A 25,031-nucleotide genomic window follows, 5' to 3' on the forward strand; every position below is an offset into this window, starting at 1 on the left:
AGAGGGTTGTTGTCTTTGATCTCTAATTTAGTTATGGGCTTGGGTGGACAAACCATCCCAGTTTGTCGGGGACCGAGGGGAGGTTCTTGCATGCAAGGATTTTGAGCGTTAAAACTGGGACAGGGCTTCCCTGGTGGTGCAGTGGTTGAGAGTCCGCCTGCCAATGCAGGGGACACGGGTTTGTGCCCCGGTCTGGGAAGATACCACATGCCGCGGAGCGGCTGGGCCCGTGAGCCATGGCCGCTGAGCCTGTGTGTCCGGAGCCTGTGCTCCACAACGGGAGAGGCCACAACAGTGAGAGGCCTGCGTACCGCAAAACAAAAAACTGGGACAAGCTGGCCACCCTAGTTAATGGCGGCGTCCCTAAGAGAGCAACAGCCGAGCTTTGCACTTCAGCGTTCCGATTCCTCTTTCTGAGAAAAGGAGTCCACCTCAGGGTCACGTGTATGCCGGGAAAGATAGCTTATGGAAAAGAAATGCGGAGTTGCATGCCCAACAAGAACTTAAAGAATGTGACTTCAAAGGGTAACTAATCAGGCAGGTGAAATTAGAAAATTCCAAGAACAAGGTTATACCAGGGCCGTAGAGGTCAATCTAGGGTTACATGGTTTAGGTCTCTGCTCTAGCACTGGTTTCCTGTGTAGCCTGGGGTAACTCATTCCCCCTCTCTGGGCCTCAGTGTCATCAGCTAAGAAATGAGAGTTGAATCGAAGGGTGTGTAGCGTCTTTCCTGTTTCCCCGTCCCCCGACTGCTTATGCAACACGGATAAAGCTACAGCAGAAGTACACCTTTTCAGCGCAGTTAGAAAGTGAACCCACCTTCTGTTTTGCGAGCAGCCATCCCCAGGTCTCTCCAGGCTCCTCCACAGCAGCATGAGCGTTCATCGTATTCGGGAACACTTCCCTTTGCTGTCCTTTAGTGCTCAGAGAGCCGAGAACTCACGGTGCTTGTTTGTTTTTTTTTCTTCCTTAAGACCGTAACATGCGGACAAATCTAAATGAAACTCTATTTCAGATCCAGCCTTTTGGTTACAAGTGGTTTCCTCCCTCCACGCAGGGAGCCCACTTAACTTTTCGTTTTTCTTTAGAGAGACAAAGAGCCTCGCCAGCCACCCACTGCCGGATTCCTGTTAACCTTTCATTAAGCCCGCTGACACCTGACTTCAGCTCTTCATGACTTAGTTCAACACATTCCCATTTCAGTGGGTCCACCTGGCTTCATTAAGGTTCCTGCCAGCTTCTCTACTAGCAGCTTCCTCCGCAAATGCAAATAAGATCCTGCGTAACTAATACGGGGGGCAAGGGAAGATTGAGCTCTAAAGGGATTGGCATTGGAGAAGCATCCCAACACTCAGGTTGCCATGGACCTGAGTAAACTAAAACCCATTTCGAACCAACACGGGTCAGTTTCTCAGTTTCAAATGCTTGAAGTGTTAAACGAGGGCCATCCCTGTGAAGTATGGGGTAGTGGTGAAGAGCCTGGAGTCCTTCAGGCCTGGTTTCCAGACACGGCTCTGTCACAGCGGGTAGGACTATGTGACCTTGAGCAAATTTCTTCACCTCTCTCTGCTTCTCGGGAGTAATATACTCCCGAGAAGTATGGGGCAGCTGTGAGGATTCAATGAGAAACTGCCTTGACGCACTTGGTAGAGGAGCACCCAGAACATAGCAAACGCTCTTTAAGGATGGGATGTTATCCATTTCTTTTAGTCTAGAAAGGCCAAGGTGGAGGTTTCAGAATTAGGTTGCTTTAAATCCTCAAGGTTTGACTGTGGTCCCACCATGTAAACATCAACTGTAAGAGCCCTGTCGCCATCAAATTCCTTCCCTGTGGGAATAAAAACACGACTCTGATTCCCTTCTACTGCATTTCCCCGGTGGGTTTTGTCTCATTTAGATTTTTAGGCTCCTTAAGGGAAGTGATTCTCTCTTCTGGGCCCCCTACGCAATAGATACTAGGGAGTTATTTGTAGACTGCTACCAATTCATCCTGATTGCACAGAGAGGGAAAGAGGAACAAGTGCCCCAGCAAACTCCTCGGATCAAGGAGTCTCAGTATAGAAAACCATAATTCAAAAAGAGTCATGTACCAAAATGTTCATTGCAGCTCTATTTACAATAGCCTGGAGATGGAAACAACCTAAGTGTCCATCATCGGATGAATGGATAAAGAAGATGTGGCACATATATACAATGGAATATTACTCAGCCGTAAAAAGAAACGAAATTGAGCTATTTGTAATGAGGTGGATAGACCTAGAGTCTGTCATACAGAGTGAAGTAAGTCAGAAAGAGAAAGACAAATACCATATGCTAACACATATATATGGAATTTAAGGAAAAAAAAAGTCTGGAAGAACTTAGGGGTAAGACAGGAATAAAGACACAGACCTACTAGAGAATGGACTTGATGATATGGGGAGTGGGAAGGGTAAGCTGTGACAAAGTGAGAGAGAGGCATGGACATATATACACTACCAAACGTAAGGTAGATAGCTAGTGGGAAGCAGCCGCATAGCACAGGGAGGTCAGTTCGATGCTTTGTGACCGCCTGGAGGGGTGGGATAGGGAGGGTAGGAGGGAGGGAGACGCAAGAGGGAAGAGATATGAGAACATATGTATATGTATAACTGATTCACTTTGTTATAAAGCAGAAACTAACACACCATTGTAAAGCAATTATGCTCCAATAAAGATGTAAAAAAGAGTCTCAGTATAAGAATTATATATTTATTAATTCATCACTCTGTGACTTCCACTCCCCACCTCCTAAACCTTTGAGTCTCAAACTAGCTGCCTTGTTCTAGTTCCTGGCCATGTTCTGCTTGCCTAGGACATTCTTTTTCTTTTTATTTTTTTTGCGGTATGCGGGCCTCTCACTGTTGTGGTCTCTCCCATTGTGGAGCACAGGCTCCGGACGCGCAGGCTCAGTGGCCATGGCTCACGGGCCCAGCCGCTCCGTGGCATGTGGGATCCTCCCGGACCGGGGCACGAACCCGTGTCCCCCGCATCGGCAGGCGGACTCTCAACCACTGCGCCACCAGGGAAGCCCTAGGACATTATTTTAATACTAAGTGTGAGTGTTAGTGCCTGTAAGTGGACACACAAACTTCCATTTCAGTAGAGGCCACATCACTTCCCCCTGCTTCACTCCTCCGCATCAGCTGCCCATCCTCTGAGTTTGCCACCCCAGCCTTGGGCAGAGCCTAAGGGTGCTTCTTCTATGCCCCCTTGGGTGGAAATCAGGAGATAGGAATCTCACATCTGCATTGGGAAGATTCCTCTGTCACAGCATGGAGAACAAATTGGAGACGGAAAGGAGTGAAGTTGGTGAGGGTGGTTAGAAGCTACCCTAAGAGTCCAGGCAGGAAGTAATGCTAGCTTAACCGAGGGCTGACAAGGAGCCCACCCAGACCTTGGGCACTGGCTGCTGGAAACTCCCACTGCCCCGCGCCCCCCCGATGGCCACACCCACCAGCACAGAGCCCTGGTTACAGGAGAGTATTTTCTTACAATCTCCATCCTCCTATTAGGGGTTATTATGCTTCCATAGTTCTCAAACTCTAAGGTGCATCATAATCACCTGGAAGACTTGTTCAACTACAGATCACAGGGCTCCACTTGGGAGTTTCTGAGTCAGTAGGTGTGGTGCGGGGATGAGAATGTGTATGACTAACAAGGTCCAGGTGATACTCAGGCTGCTGGTCTGAAGTGCCCCGTTTGAGAACCACGCAGCAACAGCAGTGGTTCTCAGCCCTGGCTGCACATTAGAGCCACTTGGAGCATTAAAAAAAAAAATTCAGATGCCCAGGCCACACCCTAGACCAATTACAAAAGAATCTTCTAAAGGGTAGGACTCAGGAATCGACATTTTAAAATATTCCCCAGATAACTGCAGTGTTCAGCTAAGGTTGAGAGCTACTAGGCTAGAGGGTCCTGGAGGCCATTACCAGTTGTAAAATACTACAACTACTCATTTAGATGTTTCTGAATCTGACCAAGGAGCTGCAGAAATATAGTTGGGAAAAGACTGAAGATGGCCCCTTGCAAAACACAAAGATACTCATTGAGCTGACATGTTCTGTTTAGGGGGTATCGTATTTGCTGTCGGCTTTTCTAGGCAGACCCGAGTTGGTCATGGCACTGGTGGTGGTCGTTTGGGAAGGTGGGTAGGCAGGCAGCATGAGCTAAGTTAGGATGGGGTGTCTCAGTGACCCATGAAATATTAAAACCTGTTTGTACAAGGTCACCTAGTCCCACTCCATTTTCCAGATGGGGACACTGGAGCCCTGCACCTGTCTCTACTGCCCCACACCCACCCACCCCCAGTTTCTAAATTTGAATGTAACAGGCTGGTCAAGTCATTTCCAGTATTTTCAGTTAGCACAGAGGAGAAAGTCAAGCTAAATAAAGAAGCAACCAGCGTTCTGCTAATTATTTCCTTCACTTAGTCCAAACCTGCCACTCACCTCGGCACCGAAAGAGTGAGGCAGAAGGCATGCTGCCCTGGGCAGGTAGTTCTCCAAGTGCTCAGGTAAGAGGGGGATGTTTTTATTAACTGCTGGATCCGTGTGAACTAACAGTTCGAGGAATCTAGAGGCTGTGGCAGTCAAGTCATAAGACTGCTTTTTTCCCCCTCTCTTAAAAGTAATGTCAAGAGAGTCAAAATATAAAGTATGGTTACCTGGAAAGACTGTGCACTTATTTCATTAAGGCGGTTACTGCCCCAAACATACCAGGAAGTATTTCAGACAAATTTCTTTCAGCTCTGGCTGACGCTCCACATTTCTGCCCAACCAGAGGCCTCTCACTCAGGTGCACATTCTTTCCATTCAGTCATCAACTGCTTGTTTTAACCTCTCTCCCATGGTTCCTCATGCTACTAGCTCTCAAAGTAGGTTTAAATAAACCTATTCTTATTGAGGAGTCAATTCCCATGAACTTTATTTAGAGAAAGTGATCTGGACCGACTCACTGTCACATCCATGTGCCCGCCCTGTTTGAACATCCATGTCATTCGCCACAATTTACTCTGATGAACTCTTGGCTGTTTCCAACATTAAATTCCCCAAGCAAGAATTAAGATGTGACACTATGGTCGCCTCTAAAGATACTCAGGTGTGAACAGAAAATAATAGAAAACCTAGACATTTTAGAGGGGAGTCAAAATGATGGTGTGATTCCATGTCGTTTCCTGCATTATTGATGACAGTCAATACATAATATATCATCAATATGTTATTGATGACAATCAATAATGCAGGGATGCTCACACCATACCCAGAGTGGGGCACTGAATTCTTCAAGCTGGGCATAAAAGGAGAGATACAAACGCATGCAAGGCAAAGGCAACTAGGGTAGGGAAGGGACCAGAAATCATGTTCCAGAAACAAGGCAATTTAGAGAAACATGAGGTTCTCCTTTCAGTATCTGGAGCACTGCTACCAGGTTGAAGAGAGTTTAGACCTCTTCTGTGTAAGCACAAGTTCAACTAGGACCAGCAGGCAGATGCTATCTGGACACAGACTTTGTTCTAAATATTTCGAAGTCTCAGAAGTGCCCTGAGACTGAATGGACTTCCTTGGGTGTGATAGTGAGTTCACCATCACTGAAGGTGTTCAATTATACTGTGGAAGATCACTTAGCAGTGATGCTACAGAGATTAAACCATGAGAAGGTGTGGTCTCTAAGGTAACTTTCACTTGTGAAACTAAGGCAAGACTGGATCAGTGACACCAAGGCAACAGACGGTTTTAAAAAAAAAACATTCTAAGACTTATTTTGATAATTCACACATCATATCCTCATCCTCAATCCTAAGAGAAAGGGGCACTTTAGAGTGTGAAAAGACCATCTTCATTTTCTCTTTCGTCGAGTACATTTTTACCTTCTCCAGCACTGTCTAGCCTGTAAAGAGAGAAGAGAGGCTGATGATGAGAAACACCAAGACCAGGAATGAATGGATGCTGGTAGATTATAAAACACCTAATCAAGGGCTGTTAGAGTTAAAAGGGCTCAGAGTCCAGTCCAGTCCAGAGTCCAGTCCAAGCCTCACATTTCACAGATGGGAAAACTGAGGCCACAGGGGATAAAGGGCTTTTGCCAATCTATTATAATAAGGGGATTTAAAGTTTCTGTATTAGCAAAGTATAAAATCATGATCTAAATTTACCAAGAGGATCTCCAAGTATGACTTTGAAAAGTTACCTTGCTAACCTTTAGTTTCCCTACTTGTTAAAATTTACTTGTTAATATAGATATTGTGGTATTGATGCAATTATTAGGTGAAAGCAAGGTCTTCATCACAGTTTACACCAAATCTTTTCATTTCTTTACCAAAAAGCTATTTAACAGGACAGATATCCAAAATCCCTTTCCAAAGACTCTTCAAATTATTTAAAAAACAAAACAAAAACCTGCTCCCATGGTCTAATTTGCCAGAGGAATTAAATCCCAGGAATGATACTATACATGCTTTTTCATTTTCCATACTGCCAACTCTCCTCTCAGTGAACTCCAGTTTAACAATGACCTTTTAAAGTGAGTCACCCAGAGTGGAACAACTAATGGGTAGAATGACATATCACCTTCTTTCTTTTGCATGTCATACTTCTGTTAATGCAACCTGCCACTGTATTTGCATTTTGGACAAATATCACAGTGTTAACCAAGACAGAGGTTAACGTGAGCTGAATCCCCACATCTTTTCCACCTCTAATGCCACATTTCTCCAACCGTGTATTTAATCCGAATACAAACACAAGTCATTAAACCACTGAGTAGTATCTAATCATTGGTAACAGCTTGTACAATCATTACAACAGTCAGTCATGCAAGATGAATTACCTGGTGTGTTTCTGGACACAATTGGTTTTCATGACTTTCCCTGAAAAGACAAGGCCAGGTTAGAAGCAGAGTAGCTGTGCTTATGTGAAATGCTGGGGGAAGGACAGAGCAACATTATGAAGAGCAGAGGTGGTCCAAAGGTGGGAACTTAGGAACTGGATTTGGTAGAGAAAGCCACTCCTTTCCCCAGATCAGATGATTGCTTCTTTAGGCCCCTAGTTACTGCTCATCAATCACAGAGTTGTTCCAACATTGTGGGCAATGGCGTTAAGCTGCTTTATTCTTATTTTGTTGTTGTTGTTTTGTTTTTGGCCAGGCTATGAGGCTTGAGGAATCTTAGTTCCCCGACCAGGGATTGAACCCAGGCCCCGGCAGTGAAAGGGAGGGCGACTGGAGGGCAAGGGAATTCCCTAAGCTGCTTTATTCTTGAGTTATTTGAATTCAAGTACTCACTTGGGTTTTAAAACACTTCCTTAGGACATGCACCCATAATTTCCCAAACTGTAACATGCCTTTGTATGAAGGTTAATGACAAACTTCCACTAAGCTCCACACTTCCTTTTGTAGTGCTCACTAGGGATAGATGTGGAGACACACGAGTTTCCCTGTTGTTGCTCAAACAGGCTGAGATGGTTACTACTAGTCAGAGCTCCTCACTTACTACCAGTTTCTGTTAATGACTACAGAACAATTTTTTCCCCATTTTTACAGGACCAGGTGCTACGTGCCTATACTTGGCATGAAAACTATAAACCCCGGTTCATGATTTCTTTTTGCAATGTTTTAAAACTTTTTTTTTTTTTTGAAAGCAGGGGAGGGCAGCCACAAGGTCATGGACCAGCTCAAGAATCTAATGACAGCTACGGACCCTGTCCTCTGAAAAATGCAGATATGAATGTACAAGTGCTTTTCCACACGATTTTAAGGGATTCACTGGTCCCCTGAGGTCCATCTGTGGACCCTAGGTTAAGAAGTTTTACTTTAAGGGAACAAATAAGAAGACCGGGGTGATTCACAGCTCTCTTCCTGGGGCATTCCTAGCCAGAGGAAGAGGCTGGGTCAGGGTTTCCTCCACCCCAAGACAGTGATAAGAATAGTACTTCCCACTTAAGGCAGTCAGGAGCATGAAATGAGTTAGATATGTCAAGAATATAGCAACAGGACTGGCACAGAATAAGTGTCCAATAAATAAAGGTGCTTTTCTTTCCCAAAATGTAAACTCTATCAGGGGCATGATGCTCAAAGCCTTTAGCATCTTGGGGAGAATGAGTTTACCTCTAACCTCCTTGACAGGGATGATGAGGGCAATCATAGCAGTGGGACTCTAAGGAATGGGGAAAACAGGCAGGAAGCAGAATCCATCCACTCCCAGATCCCCCTGGAGTTTCCAAAGCTCTGAAGGGCTTCATCCCACCTGGTCCTGCCCTCCTTACCTCGAAGGAAGTATGCCAGAAGCAATGCCAACAGCACAAATCCCAGGGAGGGAGCAATGATCATGAGCAGGTTGTAGTTGTTGGTCATTTTTATCTGGTGAGACACAGGGAAGGCGATTGGGTCACTCATTTCCGAACAGCATCCTCCTGTGAGTTTCCCATCACTAGCACACCATCCAGTGACCGGCAGCTTCACTGCAGCTCACCACCTTTTGCCCAATGTGTCTCAAGATCAAAACAAAGCCAGCCTTATTAATTAGACTTAAAAAAAAAAAAAAAAGTGGAAAATCTGAAACATTTTACCCAGACCCTTCCCTCAAATTTTCCTAAGTCTTAAACACCAGGCAGTTGGGTTGTGGGGTGTGAAGATTAAAAAAGTAACTGTCCTGTAAGCTGTGCCCTCCACTGTCAGATCTCTTTACCGGCCATTGCCTAAATCCTTTCAGCTCTACCTACACCTGTGTGTTAGTTCTTTTCCTGGCTGACTTAGACTTCTACAGGCAATAAGGTGAAAGAGAAGGTGAAACTCAATATCAAATTTTCTGCAGTCGTGGTTCTCAAAGTGTAGCCAGGGGACCCCCGCATGAGATCAAAATGATTTTCAGGACACATTATTTGCCATTTTTACTGTCATTCTTTCATGAGACGTACAGTGAAGTTTGCCAGAGGTTACAGTTATGTGACATGTGATGTGAAGGTCTCAGTGCTCTGATAACATAATATGCAAGATACGAGAACCTCTATCTCCTATTGAGCCAGACATTAATGAGACTTGCAAAAATGTAAACCAATGCCACTTTTCTCCCTAATCTTTTTTCATTCAGGAAAATGTAGTTATTTTTCATAAAGTATTATTTATGTTAACATGTAATGGGTTTGTTATACTTTTTTAAATGAATTCATATTGTTTTTAACTTCTCAGTTTTAATTTTTATGAATATAAAGGGGTCCTGACACCAAACAGTCTGAGAATCACCGCTCTACAGGCAGCATCTAGTTCCCTGGGGGCTACACCATCTCCCATTGGCCAGGCCAGGCTCCATCCCCTCAGCTTCCTGTCCCTTCTCTTACAAGGCAGCAGAGGCAGGGCAATAATCTCTCTCTGAGGAGAGAGAAGGGGAAGAAGGAAGAATGAATGGGACCTTCACGTTTCCCTTATAGGTTGTCTATACTACCTGAAGGTTTTACATGAAGCAGCTTGAATCACTTTCACAAGAATACAAATGAATGAAGGATAAGCTCAGAAAATAAGAGGAACGCTGGTGACAGGTGTTGATTCTGTAGAATGTCACTAATTCTGGGGTAGCAGAGGGACCACAGAATAATTTCAATGTTTTTTGTTTATACTTCTTTTTTCTTTTCAAAGCGTCTGCACATATAGAAGTAACGATATCAACATTATTTCTGCCAAGAGTACAAGTCTATGAATTCCTTCACTGTTTCCTAACAGTTGCAATGTATTTTGCCCTTAGATAGATCTGCTCTCCCAGTCCATTTCCACAAAACTTTATTGTGGATTTTAAAACTGTAGGTTATATACTTCAAAATACTTCACAAAAATTTTTACCTGTTCTGATTCAAATCCATTTTGCACAAGAAATGGCGTCTCAGATGCTGGGAAGGAGAAAGAGAAGATAATGTTTATATTTCCTGTGGGAGAATAAAATGCAACACCCTGAAATAGACCCTTCAGTTGATGTGTTTAATCTTTCAATCCCAACTTTCCTTCTTTTGTGTAATTTATTTATGCACGTTTGTTTTGGTATGTTTTTATCTAAAGCTCATCTGCTGTCCAGTATTATCCCACAGGAGCATCTCCATTTTATAGATGGGTAGAGTGAGGCATTAGGCCAGGAGGCAATTGAATCTAAATTTTCTTTAAGTCCCAGTAATGCATTCAGGACTTTTCTCCAGCAAGAAAACCTGTCAGTCTATCAGTCAACAAATATTTATTAAGCATTTATTATAGGCCATGCACTATTCTAGCTGTACCATCGACCTTCTCGATGGAGTTTACAACTTAGTACAGAAAACCAAATTTAAACAAATAATGTAAGTAGTTGTAAAAAAGCAATTGTGCAAAATTCTGGGAAGAAATAGTATAAGGTGTCAGAGGTACATCATAAGGATGGCTGACCGGTTCTAGAGGGTCACATCCTTGAAAATGTGAAATTTAAGCTGAGACACGGAGTCATGGATTTATAACTGATAGCTGAGTTCAACAAGGGAAGCATACTGAGAATCTACCAAGTACTAAGCACGGTTCTGGGTACCAAGAATGCAGAGATGAATATGGCATGATCCCACCCTCATGAAATTTACAGTATACTAGACGAGGGAGACCAGAAGCTTATTTCAGCCTAACGGGCCAAAGGTAAGGATGCAGGATGGACAGGCCGCTGGGGAGGGTGGGCAGAGGGAGAGGCACTTAGCCCCATGGTAGTTCAGTGAGCGCTATCAGAATTAAGCTCCGTGAAGACACTGTCCCTCTGTGCCCGCTCAACAGTGGGACTCCAACACTGCCTGACACATACTTGGTGCTCAATAAATGTTTGTTGAATGAGTTAACACCTGAACTGAGTTAAGGTTGTGTAACGATTAACAAAGCAAGATGGTAAAGGCATTTTAGGTAGAACATCAGCAAAGCTACGGAAACATGAAGCAGGATGGTTCCCGTGCAACTGGCAAGCGTCTGTGCAGGTGTAAAATGAGAAGTCGGGGGTGGCAGGGGATGGCACAGAGATGGGCAGGAACCAGTCACGGAAGGCCTTCTGTTTCATGCTGCTACGTCTCCCTTTAGTTCTGTAAGCAGTGGGAAACCACAGAAACGTTTCAAGCAGGTTATGATCCAGTTAGGAGGATAAGAGAACAGCCAAGAGATTACTATCTACCTGATTCCAGGTCTGAAATTCAGAGCTAGAAGTGAAGGGAGAGAGACAGATTCCAGAAATGCTTAGGAGGGAGATCAAGAGGATACGGACATTGAATGGGGGGTGGGAAAGAGCTGAGTCGAAGTTTCCTCCTTGAGAAAGCGGGCCATTGCCTGAACTGTCCCCTAGGATTGGGAAGAGAAGCAGCAGCAAGGCAGTGGGCGAAAGGCAAGGAGCTCAGATTTAGAGTCGCCGAGTGTAAGCTACTAGAGGGACACTGCAAACACTATTGGCATAATAAGCAGTTGACTGATTTGAATCTGAATCAAAGTCGGGAAAAGGTTGGAGCTGGAGATACTGATTTAGGAGACATCAGGATCCAGGCAGCAGATAAAAACCTCAGAGTGTATAAGAAACCCAAGGGCTACATGTCCAGAGAAACAGGGGAGCAGGAATCCTGAGAAATCCTAGCACTTAAAAGGTAGGCAGAGGAGGGGCTTCGCTGGTGGTGTAGTTGTTGAGAGTTCGCCTGCCGATGCAGGGGACACGGGTTTGGGCCCCTGTCCGGGAAGATCCCACATGCCGCAGAGCGCCTGGGCCTGTGAGCCATGGCCGCTGAGCCTGCGCGTCCGGAGCCTGTGCTCCGCAACGGGAGGGGCCACAACAGTGAGAGGCCCGCGTACCGCAAAAAAAAAAAAAAAAAAAAGGTAGGGAGAGGAGGTGGAGGAGAAGGAAGAAGAAACAGGGCAGGGGGCAGCGAGTGAGAGCAGTGTCCCGGGGCCAGGGCAGGGGAGAATGTCCAGGAGGGGTGCAAAGTCGTATGTGCAATAAAACCTTCCCGTAGAAGCAGAACACAAAGCCACACACAGAGGAGGCCCGAATGTAACAAATAGGGTAATAATTATTGAAATTGATCGCTGTTTCCCCCAAGCTTCTCTGCACTCAAGGCAAAAGGAGAAACGTGACAGGTTTTGTAAGGTTCATAATTTGGTACAAGACAGCTTATTTGTTCTACAGGGAAAGTGACTTGTTGAATGCCTAGGAGCATAAAACTCAGAGGGGGATATTCAGCATGTTTTCATATCCTACAACTTAGTTAATGTTGTTTTTCTCTCAGCTATTATCCCCTAGAGCTGGAAACTGCATGTAAGTATTCAAAATTCCTACCCTGTTCTGTCAAAATCCTGCTGAAATCATTTGTGATGGGTAAGCCTGAAATTGAAACCATCAAAGAGAAAAGCCAGCCTGGGTCATTTTTGTCAGAGCTAATCTGTATTTTAAATTGGAGGTGTCTAAAGGGAGACACATTTTGCAAACACAAACACCACTGTGTGATACCAGACAGGACTTTTTCTTCTCCTTCTTCTCCTTCTCCCTTCTGAAAATGCCAGAAGCCCAAATGGAAGTACTCATAGGGCTGCAGTGTTATACACCAAAGAGCAACAAGAAGTACACATTGGTGGTTGGCTTTTCTTCCTTGTGAAAAGTAGCAATGCCTGCGGCTGGGGGATAGGAGTTAGACAAGTCCAGGCTATTGGTTTTCGTGTCCTCTGTGTTCTGCTGGCCATTACATTCTCAAGGCCCTGAACGCTGCCACGAGCATGTTCAGGCAGAGGCAGAGCCTCCCAGAACTTGCAAGAAAAGCAATTCTGTGAGAGAGGAATTGTAGTGGGTTGAATATTGTCCCCACGCCCACCCCCCGCAAATCATGTCCAAGTAGAACCTCAGATTGCAACCTTATTTAGAAATAGGGTCTTTACAGATGTAATTAGTTAAGGATCTTAAGATGAAATCATCCTAGATTTAGGATAGGCCCTAAATCCAATGGCCGGTACCTTTACAAGAAGAGAAGAGGACACACAGAGCCACACACAGAGAAGGTCATGTGAACACGCAGGCAGAGACGAGAGTGACGCTGCCATAAATCAAGGAATCCCTGCGGCACCAGAAGCTGGAAGAGGCGAGGAAATATTCTCCTCTAGAGCCTTCAGAGAGAGTAAGGCTGTGCTGATACCTGGATTTCAGACTGCTAGCCTCCAGAACCGTGACAGAATAACTTTCTGTTGTTTTAAGCCACGTTGTTTGTGATAATTGTTACCGCAGCCCTGGGAAACAGATATAGGTATTAAAGGAAATTGACATATGAAGAACGAGAGTGGCCTTCCATGGAGGAAACCAGCCTAAGAAAGAAAAAGGAAATGGGTGCTGAGCACATATAAGATGACTAAATGGGTATAATGATTTGCATTGAATCTAGAAAAGTGATGGTCCAGAGCCGTGGTCTCCAGAGAGGGCTCAGCGCTCACCTGGACTGTGCAAGGCCATCCACTGGGAGTGGGGAAAACGAGAGCTTCTGTTTACATTTAATTAAATTGAATCCTTGCAACATTTATTCGGGAGGGATATATTCCAACATGTACATGTTAGTATGGAGGTGTATTTGAACAAATTACCAATAAGTGTTTACCACTAATAATACATTTTTAGCCTGGTCAGGAGAGGAAGAATGAGTCACTTGGAGACTATGGTAGACAAATTAATGAAACCCAAAGGTGTCTGTGTCTAATCTTCAGAATTTGTGATATGTATATGTATGGCAAAAGGGACTTTGCAATGTGAACAAGTGAAGGCTCTTGAGATGGGAAGATTATCCTGCATTACCCAGTGGCCCAATGCAATCACAAGGATCCTTATAAGAGGGAGGCCAAAATGTCAAAGCTGGGATAGGTGAGGATGGAAGAAGAGGCCAGAGAGAAAGAGAGATTTGAAGATCCTATGTTGCTACTTAAAGATGGAGGTAATGGGCTGAAAACCAAAGAAAGCAAGTGACACGCAAACGCTGGAAAAGGCAAGGAAATTGATTCCCCCCCAGACAATTCGGAAGGAATACAGCCCCACCAACCCCTTGATTTTAGGACTTCTGACTTCCAGAACTATAAGATTAATCTGTGCTATTTTAAGACACTACCATTCAGGTAATTTTTTATTTATTATTTATTTTAATTTATTATTTATTTATTATTATTTATTAATTTATTATTTATTTAAAAATTTATTTATTTTAATTATTCAGGTAATAACAGCAACAGAAAACTAACACAGAGACACTAGCCTCCAAGACAACAGTGGCTCTGGGGATGCGCACATGGGATGAAAGGCAGATTGACTTTCTATTTAAAAGTTTTTTGTACGCTTTGTAGTTTTGTCATGCAGGTGTAGTATCTATCTTAAAAAAATTAGTTAAATTGCAAGAACAACAACAAAAGAATCTTAAGATTAACCATGCTTTTCCCAGGTCCACGTACTCACCAATGCTTCTGATGAATATCAGATTTTCCTACAAGGTGAGAATGTATTTACATTAAAAAAAAAAAAACCAAAATAGGGACCCCTTAGCAGTTAGAGTTCACACTGTAAATTAGTAAATTGGCTTGCTGGTTTAATTTTAGGCTCTTGAGTTCTGGGTATACATGGGTACTCTGAAAAATGGAATTTCTGTAAAAAATTAACCCCAGACCTCAGAGCACAGTGAGGCTGCCAGTTGGCCTCCCTCATGCATTACCACCACTAAGTATTTCCCCCAGACTTCCTGGCTCTGTGACCTTGGGCAAGACATTTCCTCTCTCTGAGCCACAGTTTATTCATCTGAAAATGCTGCTATTTCACCAACTGATCTCCTATGTCTTTTTTAACCTTTATGTCTCTGGATAACTTTTTACAAAGTATTTGAATGACCTGAGAAAATTATCATTACATAGTAATTTTTTTAAGGATATAAAGCTATACTTAGTGTAGGGAATGAATATGTAAATACTTCAAAATATATATACAAACACATGCATACCTCTTGTTCCCCAAAGAAAACTAAAAAGAAATCCAGGCTAAATACACCTGACTTTGAGTGGAAATATTGTAGGCAATTCAATTTTTTTTATTAATACTTTTGCATGATTTCTAATTTCCTCAAATGTGAAAACTTTAACTGTAAAATATTCCGTGTATCATGTGTTAATTACTGAAAACTCTGCAGGATGACTTAGTCAAGGGCAAACTGTTAGGGGTGTGTCATTTCTCTGAAGCAAGACCACAGTGACATTCTAAGTGAAACTTTGAAGATAGCTGTTAGAAACTCATTCACCCACAGCCAAAGAAGGGTTTTGTGGTGCTATTAGAAAAAGGCACCTCCCATGATCTAAGAGTACTGAGGTATGCTGATGTAACAGGATATATATATTAGTCATTTTTAAAGGTCAAAAACTTTTTTTTTAATATAATGAGTGCATATAAAAACTGGTGAAATCCAAGTAGAATTTGTAGGCTAGTTAATTGTATTGTACTGATGTAAATTTCTTCATTTTGATAATGTACGGTAATAGTGTAAGATGTTGCCACTGAGGGAAGCTGGAGGAATGTGTGGCTCTCTCTGTACTATTTTTGCAAGTTTGTGGAAGTCTACAATTATTTCAAAATAGAAAGTTTTTAAAAATTAGTTTAAATATCAGCCATTTCATATAGTTCAATCTAATCTATGCATGACACGTAGTAGCTTTGCAGTAAAGACTTGTTGAACAAAAATGTTGAATGAACTTTCAAGCAAGTTTTAAAAGACTATAGAGAGAATGATTTTGTAAACAATTTGACCATTTTTATGAAAAATAATAATAGATGTGACTATGCTATTAACAACAAAAAATGACCTGAGAGGATATAGCCCAAACTGTTACAGTATTATCTCTTCATCTCAATCATTTGGGGCGGGGGCTGGGTGGAATGTTTGGAATACAAGGAACTTCAACATTATAGTGTTTTAACTTTTTATTTTACAAGAGCATCTATTTATTTCATAACATGAAAACTAAAGTTTAAATGTTAACAGTACGGCATGAAAACACCATCTTTCTCTTCAGAGGACTTCTCATCTAGTAGGGTAGGGGGCAACATTCAGTGTACACTCAGGAAAACAAACCTATCCAAATAAATTCACATCTGCCCTTTCTAAGGAACGCATCCAGTATCTGGATGGTATAGATCAAGGGCTGCAAATGACAGCCTAGGGGCCAAATCCAGCCTTGGCCTGTTTTTGCACAGCCTCAGAGCCAAGAATCCTTTTTAGATTTTTAAATAGTTGGGAAAAAATCAAAAGAAGCAGAAGAACTCATAACACATAAAAACTGCAGGTACGTTATATTTCATTGTCCATCAGTACAGTGTTATTGAAGCCTAGAGACACCATTTGCATGTGTGTTATCTCTGGCTGCTCCTGCAGTGTTAGGGCAGGGTTGAGTAGCTATGACAGAGACAGCACGGCTTGTAAGGCCTGAAGATGTATTATCTGGCCCTTCACAGAAAACGTTTGCTGACTACTGGTAAGTGAGTCTACATGCAGAAACAATGCCCATGGAGTCAGGGAATTAAATGTATTCTATCTGAGTACAATTTTGAGAACCTTCAGACCTTCACACCCTAGGGTGATGAGGGAGTAGACTGGACCTCATTCTCTTACTCAAATAAAACCATGTGCTTTGTGCAATTCTGGAATGGCACTGAATTTTTAGGGTAGAAAATCTTTTAAGAATCTGTTTTGAATATTGCCCGTTTCCAGCCCATTAACAGAAATGTGCTTCAAAACTCCTGGAACCTCCCTCTCAGAATCAGTTTACTGAGCACTATCACATGCCTGGCATAGTGATGAGCACTTCGTGTAAATTATTTCACTTTAATGCTTACAAAACCCATTTTACAGATATATAAACTGAGGCTGAAAGTTTAAATCACTCATCCAGGGTAACACAGACAATAAAAGGAAATTTGAACTCAGCTCAACTCGGAATGACTCAAAAAATCATGATGGTAACATCTCTGAGAGAAAAGAAAAAGAGCATATTAAAATCCTATTTGAAAACGTGAACTCTCCAACCAATGGGTTTCAGGCCAGAAATCACCTGGAAATAAGAGCACTATCTTCTCAGTGGGTACATTTAAAAACTCATATTACATATGTTGACTCATCACTGAATTCATAGACAGTGGGACTCATCGGTCTCTAGTTCTAAAACAAATTTAGTTTTGAAATAAGTCAATTCAATGATACAATCTTAACACAACCTAGAATTTTAAAAGTCAGAACTTCAAGCCTTCAGAGAAGTTTCTTTCCTTTCCTAGGTAGCAGTTGCCTTATGCTGTCCCCTTGTGGCTTACTTGTGGCATGGTCTTAAAAATCCAAAGAACAGCAAAAGGATCCAAAAGTCTGAATGTTTTAGATTTGAAAGGAATTCAAAATTATCTCCTCTGATGCCCTTTCTTTAATCAAGAGAAAAATTAAAATCTAGAGAGACAGTTTCATTTGCTCAAGGTTTCACAGTAATAAGTAACAAAGGAAGTGACCAGAACCCATACTTCCTGACCTCACCTAGCAGCACTAACACAGCTGGAATTTCAAAATACCTTTTGAAAATAGAAACAGGCATTTACTGAATTCACATACTTCCTTTAAATTTTGGAGACCCCTGCATGTTTTTGATATGTGGAACGATCAAAAAGAGTACGATGGGGCCTCCCTGGTGGCGCAGTGGTTAAGAATCTGCCTGCCAATGCAGGGGACACGGGTTCGAGCCCTGGTCTGGGAAGATCCCACATGCCGCAGAGCAACTGGGCCCGTGAGCCACAACTACTGAGCCTGCGCATCTGGAGCCTGTGCTCTGCAACGAGAGAGGCTGTGACAGTGAGAGCCCCGCGCACCGTGATGAAGAGTGGCCCCCGCTCGCCGCAACTAGAGAAAGCCCACGTACAGAAACGAAGACCCAACACAGCCAAAAATAAATAAACAAATAAAATTAAATAAAAATAAATTGGATCATATATTAAAAAAAAAGGTTTTTTAAAAAAAAAAAAAGAGTACGATGCACTTCAATCAATCAATCAAGAGAGCATTACATACATGAATCAGGTGTTCCTTAGCCCCAAGAGCAAAATTGGGTAGGGTCCATTTAATTTTGAAAGGAACCAGAGAGCAAATTGTGTTGGCACCCAAAGTGGTTCATAAAGGGGGAGGAATGATGCGATGACTGCACGTCTTACACAGGTGAGGTAACAGAACGAAACCAGAGACTCAGAACACCATTGTTTGAGAGTCACCCAGTTCTAAACAGTGTCTCAGCCTTCCACTGCCTCCAAGGATGCCCAGCAGCACAAATGTCCTCATCATTGTGAGAACTCAGAGTCACCACCTCAGGCTACTTCTCCCGCGTGCCAATCTCTGCGCGTCTCGGTGAAGCACAGACACGACCTCATCCCTGATCCTTCCCCACTGGACTCCTCTCTGAGGGGCAATGCCTAGCACTGCTCTGCACACACCAGCCAATCCCTACGTTTTAATTGAGGGAGGGGGCAAGGTGCACATTTCACAAAGAACCTCTGGATTAGCAACAACAACAATAATAAATGGACACCATGTACCAAGCACTTACTCGATGCCCAGCACAGTGCAAAGTGTTTTCCATGTTTGATCTCAGAGCATTCTGCACTAGGTACCATTACTGTCCTCATCTCACAGCGGGAGTCCTGTGGCCTAGAGATGTCAGGCAACTGGCTCAAGTGACATAGCTAGCAAGGGAGAGAGCAAACCTCAGAGGCAGGATTACCTATCTGTAGAGCCCAAGCTCTTATCCTCTGGGCTCTATGGCCTTTGGGAAGTGTAGCAAGAGCTCACATACACTTGCTCTGAAAAGATCAGTGCTGGAGGGTGCATGACCATGCTATTTCATGGCACAGTGGGAAGTGGTCCTATTGGAATGGAATCCTAGCCCTCCACTGCCTAGGTGGGTGCAGTTTCTGAAAAGACATTCTAAAAATTATTATTACTGATGACAATGTTAAGCATAATGGAAGCAGCTAAAAATGCACAGAGTACTTTCACATTTATTATCACATTTGAACTTCAAAATGAATCTATGAGGTAAATAAACTTGGGCGGAATTATTGAGAGGGGAGGAAACTGAAGCCCAGAGAGGTCTCGTGTCTTGCCCAAGGCTGCAAGGCTGGTGCTGATTGCTAGTAAATGGTAGAGCAATGATGTCTGATTCCAAATTTCACTTCTGTTTCCCTCTTCTGCTTCTGGGCATCACAGGAGTCAAGAGTCCACAAGTGTGGGTAGGTTCTTGCCAAAGGGCATTAGTACCTTTATTCATTGACTTGTTCGTAGTGGGGAGAACAGCTACCTCACCTCATCACAGAGCTCACTGAGGTTTATCTATTGATCCTACCCTCCTGTGAAACTGGAGATGTCTCCAGCACCTGACTTGGTGTCCGAGGGACATTTTGGTCTGCAGAGCAGTCACCCAGCTCACCTGGGTAACTGTTAGTGAGGACCCATCTTAGGGCCAGCTCCGAGTTCTATTTTCAGTGGATGGTACCTTACTTCACTTTCACTTTCTGTTCACCTTACCATGGACATGCCTCTCCTAAAGCCTGGCAACTTTCTTTCGTCTTATTTGGTTGACCTTTCTGAAGGTGAGCTGTTAGATGCTAGAATTACACAGATTCAATCCCAACTTTAATGGAAAAAAAAAAAAACATTTGTACGGTTGATAGATGTAAGACTATTGTGAGAAGCATCATAAGAATCCACTTTTTGTCCTTTTCCTTCATCCCCAGACTGCCAGCCTACCAACTAATTCCAGCCTGCGAACAGCACTGGGCATGAAAGATAAAACAAACAGGCTACTGCCTCGCGAAAGATGTTGACTTTGAAATCGACTGCATCCAATTTCTTTCCTCCTAACAACGGCATTTGTGAGTGAAAATGAGCTTTGCTTCATTCCCCTGCCTTCCTCTGCTCCTTCTGCTGAACTTGCACTGAGAATGGCAACTCCTCCTACAAGTTCTTTATGCCCTTGATCAACTGAGGACCCAGGAAGTGTCAAGTTCTGACAGGACTCAACTTTGACTTCAATGAAATAGTGCAGCGCAGGGGAAAGAGCTCTGATTTGGGACCCAGAAGAGAGTCCTACGTAGGACTTACTTCCTCGTCTCTTTGAAATTTTTTTGTGCTTCTGTGCTTCAGTTTCCTTCCGTGTAGAATAAGGAGAGTCGACCACACCAGCAATTCCTAAATGCCTTCTTGGGGCTAGGGCTGGGCTTCAGTTTCTTGGACCCACCCCAGAGGTCCTCATTCTGCAAGTCTTGGATAGAGTAGGGCCACCTACGCTTTGACTAAGCTCTCTGTGGTTCCAGACCATGGCCAGGTCTGGCATAGACAGACTGGATGATCTCAGAGTTCAAGGTCTTGGTTCCCCAGTCGTCTCCTACCTCCCTGGGAGGTCTGCATGAGATCTGATTGCTCTCCCACCTTCATTGATGCCAACCTAACTCCCCTGTCTCCTATCTCCATTTCTAGACCAAACCCTTCCTCTCCCATTTTTGATGGCCTCCCCTCCTCCTATAACAGTACAAGCCTCCTCCCTCTACCCTGCCTCCCCTCTAAATATTCACTCTCCAACTCCTTGAAAGAACGCCTAGCATTTATTCTCTCACAATGGCTCAGCGCTGGACTTCAGGGTGTCCATCCACAATGCTCACCCTGTTCGCTTAGCGGTCCTCCTGCCACAGTTCACAGCCACCTATCTAGATGCCACATCTGACCGGTATTTAGAATTCCCTCATATTTAAGTACATACCCCATAATCTTTATCTCCTGGACCACTTCCTACCTCTGCTGTCTCTCTAACTGGCCGCCTGGGCCAGCTTTTCTGCCTCTACTACACCCTCTCCCAATGGAGTCGTTCCTGTAAGGAGGTGGGGTGTCTGCCTTCATCCCACCCTTCCTCTCCCACAATATCTTCAGACGATGCCACAGGAGCTTCAATGATGCCCTCTGCTAATGAGACAATAGAATCAAGTGTTTAAGAGCTAATTTTCAAGAGTAAAGAGACCTGGGGTTCCATCTCTGGCAAATGTCTTAACCTCTGCAAACCTGTTTCTTCTCCTTTACAACGAATGCAATAATAGCATCTTCCTCACAGATCTGGACGATGCCTCATGATGAGATAATGCACTGAAAGCATGGAGCCCAGCCCTGTCCTATAATAAGCACTCAGTAACTGTCATATTATATCGATAGGCCTGAACTCTCCCTCATGAGATAGTACGTATGAAAGTTTTGGTATAGGGGCAACTCCTTATTCAGCACAGTAATGATTCTTGGATCACAGGAGGTGCCAATCATCAGACACCCAATCCCCACCGAGGCATCCGTAAGTCCGCCCAGCCCCACATTTCCAATGGCCTGTTAGACATTTCCCAGGGGCACTTCAAAGTCAAGATCGCCCAAGTAAATTTCACTCTTCCTCCTGGGGTTCCTCTACCAGTGAATCCATCACATCGAGCTGATCTCCCAAGTGCGGAGAATCAGTCATCCTTCCTTCTTACTCCAGTCACCAAGTCCTCTCAGTTCAAAGTCCTAAATGGCTCTGACTCTGTCCCTTCGCTGCTGTCACTGCTGCCATCATCCTGGTGGAGACACTCACCTCTTGCCTGAGTTATTGCAGGAGGCTCTCTGCCTCCAGGCTTACTCCCCTCGAATACATCTTCCACACTCTTGCCAGAGCAATTTTTCCTAAAACAGAGCTGAAAATGCCATTCCCGACTCCAAAAACATGACTGGACCTGTGTGACCCCGGAACGAAATCTAAATTCTTCAGCCCATCAATCAAGTCCTTTAAGAACCTAGGCCACTCCTAGCTTCCTGTCTTCATTAGATTAAACTAGACTCTTAAACAATCGCCAAAGATTTCGTGCTATTATAAGTCCCCCTATTTCTGCTCATGCTGTTCTCCCTGCCTGTTCACTCTTCTCTGCTCAATGAGATGTTCTCATCCATGAAGAACCAATTCAAGGATCATTGAGTGAAATCATCCTGGCCTTTCTTTCCAAGTTAGAATCCTTCTCTCCCTTCTTTGGGTCCCCAGGGCACCTTTTCATACTTCTATCCCAAAACCAAGCTCACTGGATAATTGTTTGCTCTACACAAGCCTGTCTGTCCCACCCCTTTAAGAACAGAGGTCAAGACTTCCTCATTTTTATATGTTCTGGGTCTTGCACGGGGAAGCACCCAGGGAAGCCATGTTTAATGAATGACAGATTTGAAAGGCCTTTACCAAATATCATGTGACCTATTTGCATATATCCAAACCAAATGCCAAGGTAAAGATATAAAATCTCATCTCTAACCTCTTTTCCCTCTGAGAATCCTTTGATTCCATGGCCAGGCCAGCTTGCTCTGGACCATGAAGCTTGGGCTGGTTTTGTAAAACAGAAAGATACAGTAAGAGAACAAGAACTCCTAAAAGCACCCCATCCCCACTCCCCCACCATCCAACCCTGGGATGGAGAAAACACTACTGTAAGAATCTCAGAAAAGGAAATTAGGACTATTGCCAGAGGAATGTTCATTTTTTCCCAGTTTTCCTGGGTTGACAGCCAAGCCCTCATGCATATTTGGGGGCATTAAATTTGAAATTATTTCACAGCTTGGACTTCATACTGTTGATGAGTATAATGATCTACCTGGGGGCTGAGAAAAAGTGAATCCTAATACTTGAGGAGTAAATAGGAAAATCTGCCCTCAGGGAAGCTCTGTTGAGAGATAGTGGCTGCCAGTCTTGGGACAAAGGTTAACTGTACGTGGGATCAGGAGAACTGGCCTCTGGTCTCAGCAGCCTCCCTATCACTGCAAGCCCTCTCTCAACTCACTGGCCTTTGCTGGGCCTCAATTTCCCATCTGTTTTCCACTGACAACACCTCCCGAGGAGTTCGTGGGCCCAAATTTCAAACCTCTGAAACCTGGGTAAGAGTCTCAGCTCTCCCTCTGCCTCATTGTGTGATCTCAGGAAAGTCATTCCACATCTCTGAACTCTATTTCTAGGCAGCCACAGAGTGGAGGTGAGGATTTGACACCCTAACTAGGGCTTCTTCAGATGATGTCTGCAGACCAAACACCTTCAAAGCAGAAGAGGGCACCAGAGCAGGAGATACATACCTGGAGGTGTCTAATCAAATAAATAATACAAATCAGGAAGCCCTTGCATGGCAAACTCGACCACAGCTCTTTTTCAAGCAAAACTTGATTTCTGAGCCTAAATTATAGAGTGAAGCCTTCCTAGATTGAGTGATGTGAGAAGGACAAAACAACTGAGAGGCATCAGAAGATTAAAGATGTCCACCAGAGGAACAAAACCCATAACTGAGAGTTCCATAGAGCCATGTAATAAGCAGCCAGTGAAAAGCTTTCAGAATCAGATTTATTTTAATAGTGAGTCGAGAATGACTGCCATGAGATTTTTTAAAAAGCTTTCGTCACTTCCCCAAGTTTGCAATTTTGTCACTCATCAGCTGTTTTCCTGGTGCAATTAGCAGTTAAAAAATCATAAAACCAAAAAGTGTCTCTGCCGTGTATGTGAGGGTTTATTCTCTACTGTATTCATTGGTCTGCATGTCTGTCTTTGCGCCAGCACCATACTGTTTTGATTACTGTAGCTCTTTAATATGTTTTGAAATCAGGGGAAAAAAAAAAGTGTCTCTGTATTTGGAAGGAAGTGAGTCAGCTGGGAGCTGGTAGATGTGGCCTCTTGCTCCCCAGCCGGCCTGGCCAGAGAATGAAGATGTGTGAGTAGGAAGATCAGCAGAGATCCAGTAAGCAGAGGGGATCAGAATCCATCACGAGGACTGTCATTTACTAGCCAGTAATTATGGACCAGACATTTTTCTCATTCATTTCCTCACTTAACAGCCCTATGAACCATGTACCATTATCTCCATTGTACATTTTGAGGAAACTGAGATTTCAAAAAGCCTAGAACAAGAACCTGATATTCTAAAAGAAAAAAATAAAGCATAAAACATTAGAGCTGGTATATAACCCTGAGCCTTCACATTCCCCAAATGAGGTGTTTTAACCCCCACCTCAGGCTCCCGAGAAGAATGTGAGGAGAAAGGACTAGAAAAAAAGGATTTGGGATGTTACTGAGGCACTAAAAGTGAGGCTGAGGCATAATCTGCAGAGGATTTAATCCCAAGCCACCCGATTTTATTTAGGAAATGACATGGTGATGTGGGTCTCCTCACCTTAGCTTCAGAGTCCTTACCCAATAGAGATGTTGGGTCACTATGGAGCAATTTGGGACCATTTCACACATTCCTGTGGCCAAGCAAGAAATGAAATTAATCCTCAGGCTAGAGGGACTGATTTGAGTTCCCAGCTACCTAGAGGCGTAAGAGTTCGTATTCCCCTAACAGGCTGCCTTTAGCTGGGGGGAAGAAACCTATGAGAATTTTTATTGTTATTGTTGTTTGTTTGAATTATGGTTCCTAATCATTTGGAGCTTTGCAGAATTCTTGGAGAATCTAATAAAAGTTCTATACTTTTTTCCCCAGGAAAATGTGTGTGTACATATACAAACACAACTATATATATATAATTTCAGGGGGGTTCTTGTCCCCCTGCCAAGTTCATCCACAGACAACTCCATTTAGGAGTCCATGTACACATTTTAATAATACCCCTGGAAACTGGGTGTGATCCCACCTCTCTCTCTGCACTGCTGTGTTGTGTGATCTTGGGCAAATCACTCCACATCTCTGAACTCTGTTCCAGGCAGCCAAAGAGAGGAAGTAAAGAATTGCCATTCCAGGTAATGCTAATTTTAGGGAATAATAATTGTAGCAAGATCCACTTGAACAATTTAAAGCAGCCCTCAACCATGGCAGCCTGGCCATCCAAAAATTACATGAAGACATGAGGAAGGAATTGGGAATATTTAGCCAAGGTAAGAAAAAGCCCACAGAAGCATGTAGGTTCTCTGAAATGGGTTGAAAGCATTTTTATGCA

The 25,031-nt window shown here is 43.5% G+C and overlaps 1 protein-coding gene across 2 annotated transcripts in view; it reads right to left on the reverse strand.

The window, feature by feature from the left end:
• Nucleotides 1-4,530: 4,530 nt before the first annotated feature.
• The window catches only part of TIMD4 (T cell immunoglobulin and mucin domain containing 4), a 34,963-nt gene continuing 14,462 nt past the window's right edge, over nt 4,531-25,031 (reverse strand). For both annotated transcript variants that reach the window (XM_067730133.1, XM_067730134.1), the window contains exons 6-9: nt 9,847-9,893; nt 8,280-8,373; nt 6,847-6,886; nt 4,531-5,907 (exon numbers count right to left, since the gene is read on the reverse strand). In XM_067730133.1, coding sequence (XP_067586234.1) covers nt 5,835-5,907; nt 6,847-6,886; nt 8,280-8,373; nt 9,847-9,893 — 254 coding nt within the window. In that variant the 3' untranslated portion in view covers nt 4,531-5,834. The remainder of the gene's footprint in view (nt 5,908-6,846; nt 6,887-8,279; nt 8,374-9,846; nt 9,894-25,031) is intronic.

This window comes from Pseudorca crassidens, chromosome 3 (genome assembly GCF_039906515.1).
Source record: "Pseudorca crassidens isolate mPseCra1 chromosome 3, mPseCra1.hap1, whole genome shotgun sequence".
NCBI lineage: Eukaryota > Metazoa > Chordata > Mammalia > Artiodactyla > Delphinidae > Pseudorca > Pseudorca crassidens.